The sequence below is a fragment of the Mugil cephalus genome, chromosome 1 (assembly GCF_022458985.1).
Source record: "Mugil cephalus isolate CIBA_MC_2020 chromosome 1, CIBA_Mcephalus_1.1, whole genome shotgun sequence".
NCBI lineage: Eukaryota > Metazoa > Chordata > Actinopteri > Mugiliformes > Mugilidae > Mugil > Mugil cephalus.
The window spans coordinates 23,769,761-23,783,318 of record NC_061770.1 but is presented as its reverse complement, the minus strand read 5'-3'; the positions used below and the strand labels follow the sequence as shown (position 1 = coordinate 23,783,318).

Genomic DNA, 13,558 nt, shown 5'->3' with positions numbered 1-13,558 from the left:
AGTACATTGACTGATGATGCACTATTTTACTGTGATGATGAGTAAATCTTGTAGAATTGTGGAAATCGGAAAAAGAAGATGTCATCAAGATGAAATGAAGAAATGTAGACAATTACAGTTTCATTTACTTTGACATATTTAAACATATTTAAACTGATATGTCTGTAACGTCAATAGCAGCTCAACCACCTACCCGTAATAACTGTAGTTTGTGCGCAATTTATTTTTTTCTCATTCATAAAAAGTTAAAATTGGGAACACTTTCAGGGACAGCTATAGCCGGGGGACAGGTCATCCAAAACGGGGACTGTCCCAGAAATCGGGAATGTTTGGTTACCCGAAAAAAAAACAGAAAAAACAAAAACAAAAAAAACAGACACGGCCCCTTTTTTTGGCACCGCTTCATTTTTTGGACCTTTCCATCTTCACCGTGCCTCACAGTGACACAGTTGCACCATGTGTGTTTAGGAGTGCTACACTGAAAATGATGTGGTCTGAAACCGAACCGTTTCCAAATACACTGGTATGCCTGTATATTAAAAATAAAAAATCCATATCATAACGAAAAAAATACCAGTATTCGGTCTGAACCGATATACGGCCCAGCCCTAGGTTTACTGTCATTTTGAAGCGCTAGAATCTTGAGGGTTGTGTTGAGTTAAAAAGTGGTGCGCTCACCGGCAGTGGAGGGTCACTAGGTGAGTGTCCAGTCGCGTCCTCGGCCTCGTATTTGTAATAGTCCAGTGGGGCGCAGAAGTAACCGGGCTGCACGTCTGAACACTGTCGGCCAGTCAGATGCTTCCTGCAGTCGCACTGACCGTTGTCCATCATGCACCTGAAGAGACAGACATTAAACCAGGTCTCAGCGTTTCTGAATGAACTTAACTTTTCTGCTCTTTCTCTTCTTTGCACTTTGGAACTTAGGATTCACAGCCTCGCTTCACGGCCAATTTCGTGCTCTGTCGGTCAAAATGAAATACAACTTAAGACCATATCTTTAAAGATAAAAAAAAAAAAAGCAATATTGTACCTGTTGTTAAAGGCTCCGCCAAAGTCACAGTCACACGGTCTGCAGCCGGCCAGGTCGTTACTCAGGCCCCAGTATTCAGGCTGCAGGAAAAAGCAATAAATCTCAAATGTGAATTACTATAATCTGGAACCTTTCTGTTCATTCATGGTTTCCATGGATACACACAGTAGAAAAGATAAATGCCTCCAAGTGCAATCGCTGATAAGATCAAGTGGAAATTAAAGTATGAGATGTATCTGGTTCTTTGCCGTTTTCCTTTAATAAATATGCTAAATGAACGCTAATCACCAGGGTTTAAAAGCTACTAACCAGACACTGGTTGCAGTATCGACCGGTGACGTATCTTTTGCAGGAGCAGTCGCCGCTGATCTGATCACAGGGAGCTTCCATCATGATGACGCCCCGAGGGTCACAGTTGCAAGCTGGTGGAGAAACACAGACTCATATAAATACGATCACGGCCGACTTCTATGCTCTCAGTTCTTCTCAGAACAGGACAAAGAGACGCACGTTGGCAACCCAGCGGGTCGTTCTGGCTGAGTCCGTAGTAACCGGCCTTGCAGTCATCGCAGCGGACGCCCTTCACGTTGCTTTTGCAGCGACACTGCCCTGCGATCATCCCCATCTCGGGGTCAGTGTGGCTGTCGCACACCCCTCCCTCCAACGATCCCACGGGGTCGCAGTCACAGGCTGGGGTGGGGGGGGGGGAAGGTCACACGAGGAGAGTGAACAAAGACAAAAAGAGACAAAAAGCAACGACCGAATTGCTCGCTGAGACGAAGGACTCACCGACGCAGACGCTCGGGTCCCTGATGTCCCTGTTGGGGTCCTGGTAGTAGAACGGCGTACACATCTCACAGTTGCGTCCCATAGTGTTGTGCAGACAGAAGTCACAAACTCCTCCGCTAGCGTTGCCCGTGGCCAAATACACCGCCATGTCAAAGTGACACCGGTTCGAGTGGCCATTACAGTTACACTCTGCAGAAAGAAAAAGGAAAAAGGGACAAATTTATACTGACTGGAGGGACGTCCTGTGGACAGGAGACACCGTGAGCAGAACTCAGCTAAGGCCGGCCGGTAGAGAAGAGAGGACCTGAGCTGAGTGCATCGTCCTCCAGCAGCCTTGGCCTGAAGCAGCATCATTCAGGGACGGTTAAGTCCAGCCCTAAACTTAAGCCTGACCTTAAAAATAGAGAATGTGTCTGCCTCTTGAACCCAAACCTGGAGCTGGTTCCACAGGAGAGGAGCCTGAAAGCTGAAGGCTCATTCTACTTTTAGAAATTCCAGGAACAACACACAGGCCTGAACTCGGAGATCGAAAGTGATATTGAGTGGGATGATATGGTATAATCAGATAAGAGAGCTTTGTACGTAAGGAGGAGGATATAAACTTCTATTCTGTATTTTAAAGGGAGCCAGTGAAGAGAAACTAATATTGGAGTAATATGATCTCTCTTGTTAATTCCTGTCAGTGCTCTTGCTGCAGAATCACAAAGACACAAATGCATGAACCAGTTTTTCAGTATCACTCTGTGACAGGATGCTCCTAATAACGTCAAGCATGCATGTGCACCTTTGCATGTGTGAGGGTTCTCCGCCTCCGCTGGTCTCCATGGCTGGTCGTGGTGGAAGTCCTGGCAGCGCTCGCAGTTCAGACCCTCTGTGTTGTGTTTGCACACGCAGCGACCGTGGATCTGGCCAATCGGGACGAAGGGGAAAGCAGAACGGTTAACGTGCTGTCAAAGGTAACGTTTGCTTATCAAATTTGACCAGTCCCAGTCTATAAACACGATGTTCCGCGGCAGTAACCCGTATAACTCACCATGCCGCTCTCCCGGGCTTGGATCCCTGGCACCGGGGAACACTCTGAGGCGTGTCCATAACAGAAGCAGCTGCCTCTGACCACCAGCTCGTAGAGGGCGTAGTAATATTTCTGCAGGACGTCGGAGCGTCGGTCCAGCAGGTCGTCGCCCAGCGTGTTCAGTTTGGTGAAGTTGATGCGCAGGTTGGTGATGCGCAGGAGTTCTGTAGAGAAGAATTATTACGTCACAGTTTATACATGTATGCCAAACCTGCAGCTCATATCCAGGTGTTTCTGAGATGCTGCATTCATGAGAATTTCTCCCATAAAAATGTAGTCTCTCACTGATGCAGTGCCACTCTGATCTGAACGCATTCTGCACTGAAGAGAAGCTAATAACATCCATTTGCTCTTATCCAGATAAGCCAGTCCTTGACTTGAAAAAGTTTCACTAACCTTGAATGTCCAAGCTGTAGGGGTCTCTCACATGGATGGCAGGATCCAAGACTTTATAAATGACCTTGAATGTGAATATTCAGAGAAAAATCTCATTAGTTTCCTTCTAAAACAGAGTTAAAGCAAACCCCTTTCATTTTGACCTGAACTGAATACAAATGATTTAAATGATGGAAGTCAATGCAATAAATTATGATGCAAGTCACATGCAAAATACAATAAGACTACAAAGAACTAAACTAAACTAAATATTCACACCAGCTAATACAGACACACAAAGCAAGCAGCACAAACTAAATGTGTTTCCAGGGGAACTTAAAAAGAGATAAATGTAAAAAGAATGGATATTTAAATAATATGGAAACAGTTTTGCAAATATATATTTTAAACATTTAAGCAAACGTATGCAACATTTTTTTGTCTTTGCTTGTGTTTCGTCTATTTGCATGTGTTATCTTGAGTTTCGGTGTATACGGTCACCGTACGAAACTTATTTTTACAATCCACATTTCTGGATCAGTTTCCTGCTAATCCTGGTCATGTTTCCAAAGCCTCTTATCTCTTGGTGCTTTAGGAATCGTTGTTTCTGCAAAAACACATCAGCGAGCCACACTGTTGGGTGTCACTCCGATACACACAGACTGGAGAAGAAACTAGACTCAAAACTGTCCACAGTAAATTCAGTGTTTGCTCCAGAACATAAACTTAAATCTACGTTATAAGTACGTTACATACTAAGTGTATAAGAAAATGTGCAGCCATGTGATGTTTTTACTTGATGACACATATACAGAGCTCCGGATCTAGAGACGGTAAAGATGTACGTGATGTCACAGCAAGCGATGTCTCCGTGGTAACGGAGTGACAGATGAACATATAGATTAGCAGCATTAGACTGAATCACAGGCTTTAAAAGCATCTAAATTATAAAATTAATTAAAAAGGTGAAGAAGAGTTGCTGTGTGATTGACTGAACCAACAGATATGAAAAGCAGTCAGAGATACATTTCATATATTTTTTACAGAAATCTCTGACAGCCAAAGAAAAGAGAAGCAAATGTATCGTTGCATTAGAAGAAATAACTGGAATCCAGACACAGAAACCTGGTGTTGTGGTTCACATTTAGTGTCAGGTAATATTAATTTATGCTGTATTTTTTGGTGAAGTCAGACCTTAAGTTACGTTCTGGAGGGCTGTCAGATAAGTCTGTACATGTTGTTGTGTTGTCGTAGTTACGGCTGACAGTAACTATTTCAAACAATAAACTGAACATTTGTGATCACTCCTCGTCATCCTTTTAACGCTACAGTATTTTATGGCTAATGTTACATCTCAGTAAAAAGCTCTTAGCGTTAGCATCTTTTATTTAGCTACATTTATCAGAACTGAAATGAACTGAAACTAACTGAAACTAATTGAAACGGAGGCTAATCCACTTTCCAAATAAGGGGTTCCTCTAGTACAAAGCCTTTGGAGCTGTGTTGTATACAGTACCTAGAGTACATACTATTGTATAAATAAAGATGTCGATGAAATCAGGTCCATATAAATATCAGGAGAACTCATTTCTGGCCACATGTCAATGTTCATGGATCATTTTGTTATTTGGTTCCTATGGATCATTGTCGAGTCCAGTCGTCCTTAATTTGATCTGATAATCCACATTTTTCTGGATCTACTGGTACATTTCACCATGTTTTTGCCACTCAGGGAGACATGGCCCGAGCATTAGTGATTTCAGTGTATACCTTCTATATGTGACACAGCCACAAAAAAACAACAACTTTTCATTGGAAATAAGTGGTAGTCAGATGTAGGTGGAGTAACAGTGATTCACACTTTGGATCCTCTGGAGTGGAACCACATAATATATAAAGAATTCTGCTAATGCAGGATGATGCATGGGGGTGGCAGGACTGAAAGAGAGAAAACCAGCTCTGTCTGAACTACTACAAAACTCTTGCGTTGAAATATCTCACACACAGTCAAATGGAAATTATGCGATTGGAGCCGAGAGTCGGGGAAAGGATAAGGAAGGCCTTATCTGTTCCCTTTTTTCAATTTCCTCACCTCTCCGTTAGTGGAGGGCTCAGTGTTGGAGTAGCGTTCCTCACAGATGACGTCGTTGATGTGGTGCAGGCCGTTGGAGGGGACGCCGGGGAAGGTCCTGGTACAGTTTGAGGCAAAGTAGCGGTAAGGGCGCCACGAGCGGCCAAAGTCAGCCGAACGCTCGATGATCATAGCTGCGGGTCGGAACGTCTGATGACAAATTAAAAGAATGAATCAATACAGAGAGATCGACAGTCATAAAGATACCACACATTTATGAGAAGGTGAGTTTGTCACTGACAAACCCCAACTGTTATCTAAACCCTTGGTCTAATGTTTGCTTTACTAACAGATAGTGGACTCAGGCCGGATGGAATGCAACCGCTGGAGTGTACAGAACAAACACACACCTAGCCAGGTATGACCCTCGACTTGCTTAAGCCAGAAACCTCCACCAGACCCAGATACAGCACTCGTGTTCATACCTTGAACTTCATGATGAGATGTGTGAAGTGGAATTCAGCCTCCAGGTTCAGTCTAATGCTGACACTCTCTTCCCCTGTGGAGGAAACTAGCTGTCAGTCACGTCACAACAGCACAGTTTATGTTGCCTCATGTTGACGGATGCCTCTGTCTTCCTTTTTTTACCTTCTCCAATTTAGCTCTTTTCGAATTCAGGTTGCAACGAAAACACAACATGAAGCGTCGCACACATGCTCTAAACTATACGAGGACAGGGGCCGTCACCACAATCCAGTTAACTGGTCGTGTTTCTTGTGTACCTTTATAGATTGAATACACCCACCGTTGACAGACTGCCACCACGTGCGGTCTCCATTGCGGTCCGTGAGGTAGATCACGTTTTCGATGCGGTGGCTGGCTCTGTGGTGGTGAGGGTCGTAGCGGTGCCGGGAGTTGCACTCGAAACACTTGTCGGACTCCTGACGAGGTGGAAAACACAAAAGTTTGTCTCATCAGGTCGACGTCTGAGCTGGTGGGTTTGGGACCAGAGAAGCCAGAGAGAACCAGATCATGGTTCACGTTGTTCAAAAGATTGAAAAGACAGGGAAGACAAAAGGAAAACAATATGCTAAACAAGGGAAGAGTGAGGGATGAAGCATGTGAGAGGAAGAAATGCAGTAGAAGAGATGGAGCCACCAATGAGAATAAAAATAGAGAGCAAGACCAAAGGGTCTGCTTTTGGTGCTCATTGATCAGGAGCTTCTTAACAGCCTTGTAGGACTTAACTCATGATCTAAAAGTCGACCACGTACAGTGCAGGTGGAACAATGGACACCAGTTTGGTTTGACCACTGCTGTTGGAGCTCCTGTGATGTCATTCAGTGGTTTTCCTTGCACATGCAGATCAGGATGAAATCATTTCCTGCTGAAGAAACACTTGAACGCCCAGATCTCGGTTTGTCTTCCAACCTGTTGGTTCATCTATAATTCTGCTGCTGAAGCTGTTGAAGGCCTGCATTTGCACTTCCTGGCTGAGAATCTGCATCTTCAGCGGTGTTTCCTGCATTAGTGTCCTTGTTTTAGCCATTTTTGTCTCTAAAGAACTTTCGAATGTACTGACCTTATATAGACACAAAGCACAGCAACAGAAAAATATGTCTTTTAATAAAAAGTAAGTGGTGAATCGCTGGAACCAAAATGATCCAACACTCAAAATATCTAGTGTATTTTTATAGAACCAATCACTTTTTAGTTTTTAATGGCTGTTTTAGGATTTGTTTGGTATTTTGTCTGTGACTGAACTAAAAGGAATAACACATGAAGACCTAAGAGTGATTCTTAATGCAATATTTCACATATTTCACTGGACATGGAAAAACTTTCACCAGATAGTGGGAATCACCAAATGCTGAAATATTTAACTCAAAACTAAACCTGTGAACTTCTTTCATGGCCCCGAAGGAAAAGTCTGGATTATCAAAGTCAGTGGGAGTCATCCTCTGGAGACCATGAATATCAATGCAAGTTTTCATTGTAACCCCTCCAACAAACCAAACATTGCCACCCATAGAGCAAACAATGCACAATCTTAAACAGTATCCCAGGCCTCTGCAGTCCTTTATCAAAGCATCAAATGAACATGTAACCAGAGAGATGCCAAGAGAGGGTAGATGTGGGTGCATTTGAGAGGGGACCATGGCGAAAGGGGGGAACGGGTAAAGGGGAAAAAAGGGGGCTGGAGAGGCAGATGAGGGTTAGTTGGCACGGAGAAAATGTGGATTCCAGAGCTGCATTTCTTAATTAGGTTGTTGTCAAGGGTGATTAAGCTGCTCACAACAACACGGTTGTTAAGAAGACTTGGCTGAGAAAGGAAAAGAAAATGTGGATTTACTGTACGTGGAAGTGACCATGTGCGCAAATGGACATTTGTTAAATTTTTTACACAATTTAAAAAAGTCCAGCATAAATCCTGGAAAGTAATGAGTGTGATCATACGCTCTGACAGTTTTATCGTGTTTAGAAGAATTAGAATCCATGCACAAGGTTTTAAATGTGTCTAACGATGGAAGGAAGTCCATAGTTTTGCTTCAAATCCGAGAGAATAAACCAGTCTTCCTGTCTTTGAGGACACTGATAGATGGAACTGGTGCTTGGTGGCTCTACCACTCTCCTTTTCTTCCTCCCGCCCTCTTCCGAGCGCTTATTTATCTCCCATTAGTCAAGCCTGCTCAGCTCAACCTTAAGGCTTTTCTGCTCCAACAATACACTGATGTAAGTGCGATGCTGTTTTGAAAGCGCTCCCTTGTCACAGTCCGGTGGCTTTGCAAAAACCAATGTTGACCCCGCCTCCCTCATTCGGTTTCCTTTCCACCTCTGAAACTGATAGCTTGATCGTAACCCGGCGGTTAATATCTCAGTCCTCTTATGGCCGTTAATTTTGTTTTTGCACTACTTGTGTTTGACTTCCTGTATGTAACTCTATCTCCTTCAATAGTTTGGACATGTAATCTGGAGTTGAAATTTGAGTTTCACTTTAACTGAAAGGTGAAACCAGGACATTTTTAGAGTTTTTTTTTTTTTAAAGCTAAGATATGTGCAGCTCCTGGTGTAAGGTTAAAAACTGAGCCTGGAAGCGATGCAATCTGAGCTTTCAGGGAACAAAAACAGAAAAGAAAAAAAACTATGTCAAGCACAAATGATTGATGTCTGGACTTTTAAAAGCTGAGAGACAAATGATCTGGGCCTCTAACATTGACAGACCTGGCAACGTGTGACAGGTTCTCACCATGTCCGGCCCCTTCACTGGAGCAAAGGGCCTCTCACCAATAAGAGAATGTCAGTCATGTTCCGCTGGAAGTTGACATTAGTGAATATTCCTGCTCTGAGGCAATGGAAACGCAGGCACATACATGCAGACACACGGAAATGCACGGACGCAGGGGGTGGGAGTGAATGTCAACAAGGAGGAGAATGCCAGGAGTCGTGTCATGTAGGGGCAGAAGGAAAAACAAAACAGACTGCGAGTAGATTTTTTTCCTCGTATAACACAGGTGTGAACAGGGGACAGAACAACCATAGACTGTATATAAATATGGACACTGCATCCCCACTTTTTGGAGGGATACAGACGAACTAAAAGGAATGAACAAACAATAAAAACAACATATATTTAAAAAAAATAAGTAAAATCAGCACACACAAAGCATACATAAATAGATGTAGTAAATAATAAAAGCATAAATAAGTAATAAGAAAAAATAGAGGACTTCAGTTAAAAGCTAAATTCAAAAGGTGGGTCTTGAGCCTGCCCTTATATCGTTAGATTGAAACTTCACTGAAAATTTGACACCTGACTATGCATCAGTATTATATGAAATAACCTAAAATGATTGAAACCACTTTGAGACCATTTTGTGTTTTAGTCCCATCCACCAATATGCAGGGATTGAGCAAATATTGCAGCGAAACACTTCTCCTGGCTTTGGCTTCACTTTTGAACAAAGAAAATAAATAGCCAGGGTCAATTAAAGACCTCATTATATACATTTTATAGAAGGAAACTCAGATTGGATATGAAGAAAGACAGAACTCAATTGCATTGCAGCTGCAGATATGTATAGCCTGTATAAAAACAGGCAGCGACTCAGCAGCACCAGTAGAATGTAATAGTACTCCACAGAGTGTTGGAAGATGGATTAGTTTAAAAATGCAGTATTTCTCTGAATCCTTCTGTGCTGCAGCTAAAGGTCTAATAACTTTATCAAATAGTTGATGTGCAGCCTCCTTCTCTCTGTTACCTCGTTTGGTGAAGTTGTCACTGACTGCTGTTCCTCTGTTAACGTTAGCAGATGCATTTTCAGATGAGTGTTTATTGCAGTAGTACTTTAGTTGTCATTAGTTTCAGTTGTCATTGTCGTCAGAGAGATACAGTCAGGACTTTGTCATCCTTTTTTTAAGAAGAAAAAAATATATTATCGCGTCTCACTCTCGACCTTGTTATGCAGACGTTCTTGATGTCCTTGATTCCCCGTATCTGTTATATTGTCCTCATCTTGTACATAATGGTTTGAGAATAGTCAAGGTAAAATGATTTAGGATAATCGGGTTGCGGTAGGGAAAGAAGAATGTTTCTCACAGAGCGGAGTGAAAAGGAGAGGGCTGCAGGACAGTGGCAGAGAGAAAGAGTGTGAAGGTGTGTCTGACAGGTGTGTCTACACTTTCCTCAAGGAAACTGGGCCACAAACAGACAGACAGACGAACAATTGAAGATGGAGTGGTGGCGAGTGAGGGATGAGGACGGGTGAATGCATGAACAACAAACCGTTGGGTATTTCTTTGCGCTGGTTGAAGATGTAAGTTTACTTATGAAGGAGTTGGAAATGTGATGAGGGATGGGTAGGTGGGAGAGTCAGGCTGGGCACACGTGATTTTTCTTTCCAGACGATGGAAAGAAAAATCTATGTAAAATCATAGGGAATAATTACAATCAGGCTTCACATGTGGGAAAGTTAAAGGTTCTTAGCATTTCCCCTTTGAGTTAGCGTGCTGACCTGCAGGTGGCTAACAATGCAGTAATACTCTGGTCCGAGCAGGCCACACGTGGACGTGGTGGTTAGGTTGATGGCCCGTCCAATCAGAAGGTTTCCTGTGGCGGGGTAACAGCTCCCCTCGGTGCAGCCGTGAGGACTCGACGGGAGCTCCTGCCCGAACGCACAGAGAGCTGCACCTGAGAAGGTAGAAACAGTGTGTGATAATACAGACCAGTAACGATACTTATGTAAGTAATTAGGCCTATGAACACATGCCAAAGGTGCATGTCCAGGGATACGAATGCTCCACATATTATTAAAACCATCTTTACCTCAAATCTCTTCATAAATGATCAGACATATCTGAGCAAACAAAGTAATGACGTGGAGATTAAAGATTAAAGACATAAAGACTGTCCCTAATGAAAAAAGCTAAACCTATATGACTCCCAATATTAGCTACATTCTTATTAGCATATGAGACTGATGACACGTCCTCTGGACTTCATTATGTTTTTGCCAATACAGTTAATTTCAGAGAACTTTTTTTTGTGTGATTAACCCACAACGGGCTAAAATTGTTATGACGAGACTCGAATGTTACTTGATAGGAAATTAGATTTAATTAGAAATTAGGTATGAGACCTCCTCGACTGTCTTTCAAAATGTGCATCCCTATCATGTGATTGGATTAGGGAGCGTTTTCCTCCGTTGACCTCAAGCAGTTGACAGTAGCCGACCAAAACTAGCAAACTGATGTAGATGTAGATGTAGAACTGAACAAATGATAATTGTGCAGCGTTGATAAAGTTACCTGGATTGAAACGTCTGCTACATTTCTAAGCTAATCTTTGCAGGACCATAATCAGTCCCCAACGGATCAACTTCAGACTACACTCCAGAAGTCAGGCTGTTTTCCAGGCAAAGAAGCAGTAAAATAGGGACAACTCAAAACTTGTGGAGGCCAGCACACCTGCATTTGACTAAGCATAAGCATAGTAAGAATACTGGAGGGTGTGGATTTCACATTTACTTTTTAGTCATTAGTTTATTTTTCGGTGATGACGATGGTGGATGTGGGTAAAAATAATCAACTCAAAGGCGCTAAGATGACGCCTACGTCGCTGTCACTCTCCTGTCCATCTCAGCGTAAAGCCCGTTCAAATGACTTGACTGGACCTGCAGAGCTTTGCCAGGGCATGATCAACTCACAGCAGGGCCAACTTTAACCCACATAAACATTTTGTGGGTGGGAAACTCCGGGTTAGCTTCCAGGCTACACGTTTAACTCCCTGCAGCCGTCTGTAGACAGCAGGACAGGATGAAAAGAGGATGTCCATAAATCTGCAGTGCCATTATTACAGGCTGTCCACTGTGTTTTTAATTTTTTGTTTTGTTTTCGTTTAGTTTTTATCTCAGAAGCACTCCTTGTGAGTTCTGGCCAAGTGTTTTAGTCGTACGTTGTAGTATCATAAGTGGGATAATTGAAGAACATCTGTGCCTGTCAGGTAAAAAAATATGTGCAAAGTGCAGAGCGGTATGGAGATGTGAGATGTTGAGAGAGATACAGAATCTGAGGCGCTTTCATCCTGCACATCCACAGAAAACAACAGGGAAACAACATGTTGAGGCATGAGACCAAAGACATGGAAGGTTTGAGATGGAATCAAAAGCAGCGGCTGTAGGAAAGGAAAACATGAATGGGAATCACCCAATGGCGTGGCAGCGGCGCGGTGCATCGAGTCACGCTGAGACAAATCACTAGCTGCAGTTAATGTTCACGTCTCATATCCCGGATAAACTGGCATCTCAGCGGCTCTGAGCACAGCGTTTCTGAACCCCTGGGCCTTCACTTTCTTTTTTGTCATAGTAGGCGCTTTGCTAAAAAAGATATATATATTGAGGAAAACTACAATAATGTGCGTGACACATAATCATTTCAATAATTAACCGGGCATCAGGCAGTATCTCATAGATGAAAGTTCACAGTGCTGCATAGTACGTTTCTCAAGTTAATTAAAGATTGAAGATGTTTATTCTCACTTTGCACAGTAAAAACTGCAGTTTAGACCATGCAATGAAAATCTTTCTTTGCATGTCTCCTTCTTAAAACGCTGAATACATTAAAGAAATATAATACCTATAATATATACCTAAAAAACAAGGTGCAAGTAAAAAACTGTTAAATTAAACATTAAAAAACTTAAACCCTGAGTTCAAAATACAGTCAGTTACAGTGATGGGGAAGTGAGTGTGTGAGGAGGCTTTCAGCTTGAGGGGGGGGAAATTGTGACTGTCCTTGATTAAACACTTCCTGTAGCTACAAGAGGATGAAAATGTGCATTGTCCTTGATGATGTTGATGATGATGCATGATGTGCACTGTCTGAGTTCATGCTAATGAGGCTTTGCTGGAACAAATGGTAAACAGTATTCATGCTGCGCTTTTCTATTCCTACTTCCTATGGGTAATCAAAGCTCTTTAAAGACGACCAACACCAATGTAGCACATGTGCACATTTTTTAATCATAACACCAAAATAGCTTTAAGATCTAACAGTGCAAAATGCAGATTCCAATTTCAAGATTCTTCTTATAGAGTGCAGCTAGCCAACGTCGGAGAACAGGTGTCGTGTCGGTGGCAAATGATGGAAATTAACAGGTTTCTCCTCCCAGTCTCTGATGTCAAAAAACAAATTTGATCATCCAGGAGCAATGGAGAACATGCCTCCTTTAATTGGTTTTGTACTCTTCTCCTCGTTCACTGTCATTTTCAATGTATATGTAGCAGCTCAATGCAACCGCAAGTTGAGCCAACCGCTCCAATCATGTCTGGCGACACAAAAGGAACTAAGTCATAATTATGCTTAGTGTTTCATGTCCCCTTTAAAGTTACAGTGACACGTCTGTAGACCCCTTCACAGTTTGTAAACAGTGTGACGTTTTTTGAGGGGCAGGGCCTAAGCAGAGGCAAAACATCTCAAACACTGTAGCTTGTAAATGCTGGTTAATATGTTTCAACGGAAAACACAAGGTTTTGGCAAAAATGGTCAAGGATAACACATATTTTAGAGAATATACTAATACACTCTGACTGATGGGACTAGATTTACCGAACACTACACTCTCACTCACTGGATGCATGATTTGACCAAAGGAGGACACACGGGGGACGAAGACTGGTCTGTCTTTATCAAGTGAAGCCTCTCCAACAAAGATATTACAAGAAGT

At 42.6% G+C, this 13,558-nt stretch overlaps 1 protein-coding gene across 2 annotated transcripts in view; it reads right to left on the bottom strand.

The window, feature by feature from the left end:
- Positions 1–13,558, bottom strand: part of lamb2l (laminin, beta 2-like) — a 59,646-nt gene that overhangs the window by 21,956 nt on the left and 24,132 nt on the right. For both annotated transcript variants that reach the window (XM_047603329.1, XM_047603321.1), the window contains exons 3-14: positions 10,350–10,525; positions 6,143–6,278; positions 5,823–5,896; positions 5,359–5,547; positions 3,288–3,351; positions 2,853–3,055; positions 2,604–2,724; positions 1,820–2,008; positions 1,541–1,720; positions 1,340–1,452; positions 1,031–1,110; positions 679–835 (exon numbers count right to left, since the gene is read on the bottom strand). In XM_047603329.1, coding sequence (XP_047459285.1) covers positions 679–835; positions 1,031–1,110; positions 1,340–1,452; positions 1,541–1,720; positions 1,820–2,008; positions 2,604–2,724; positions 2,853–3,055; positions 3,288–3,351; positions 5,359–5,547; positions 5,823–5,896; positions 6,143–6,278; positions 10,350–10,525 — 1,682 coding nt within the window. The remainder of the gene's footprint in view (positions 1–678; positions 836–1,030; positions 1,111–1,339; positions 1,453–1,540; positions 1,721–1,819; positions 2,009–2,603; positions 2,725–2,852; positions 3,056–3,287; positions 3,352–5,358; positions 5,548–5,822; positions 5,897–6,142; positions 6,279–10,349; positions 10,526–13,558) is intronic.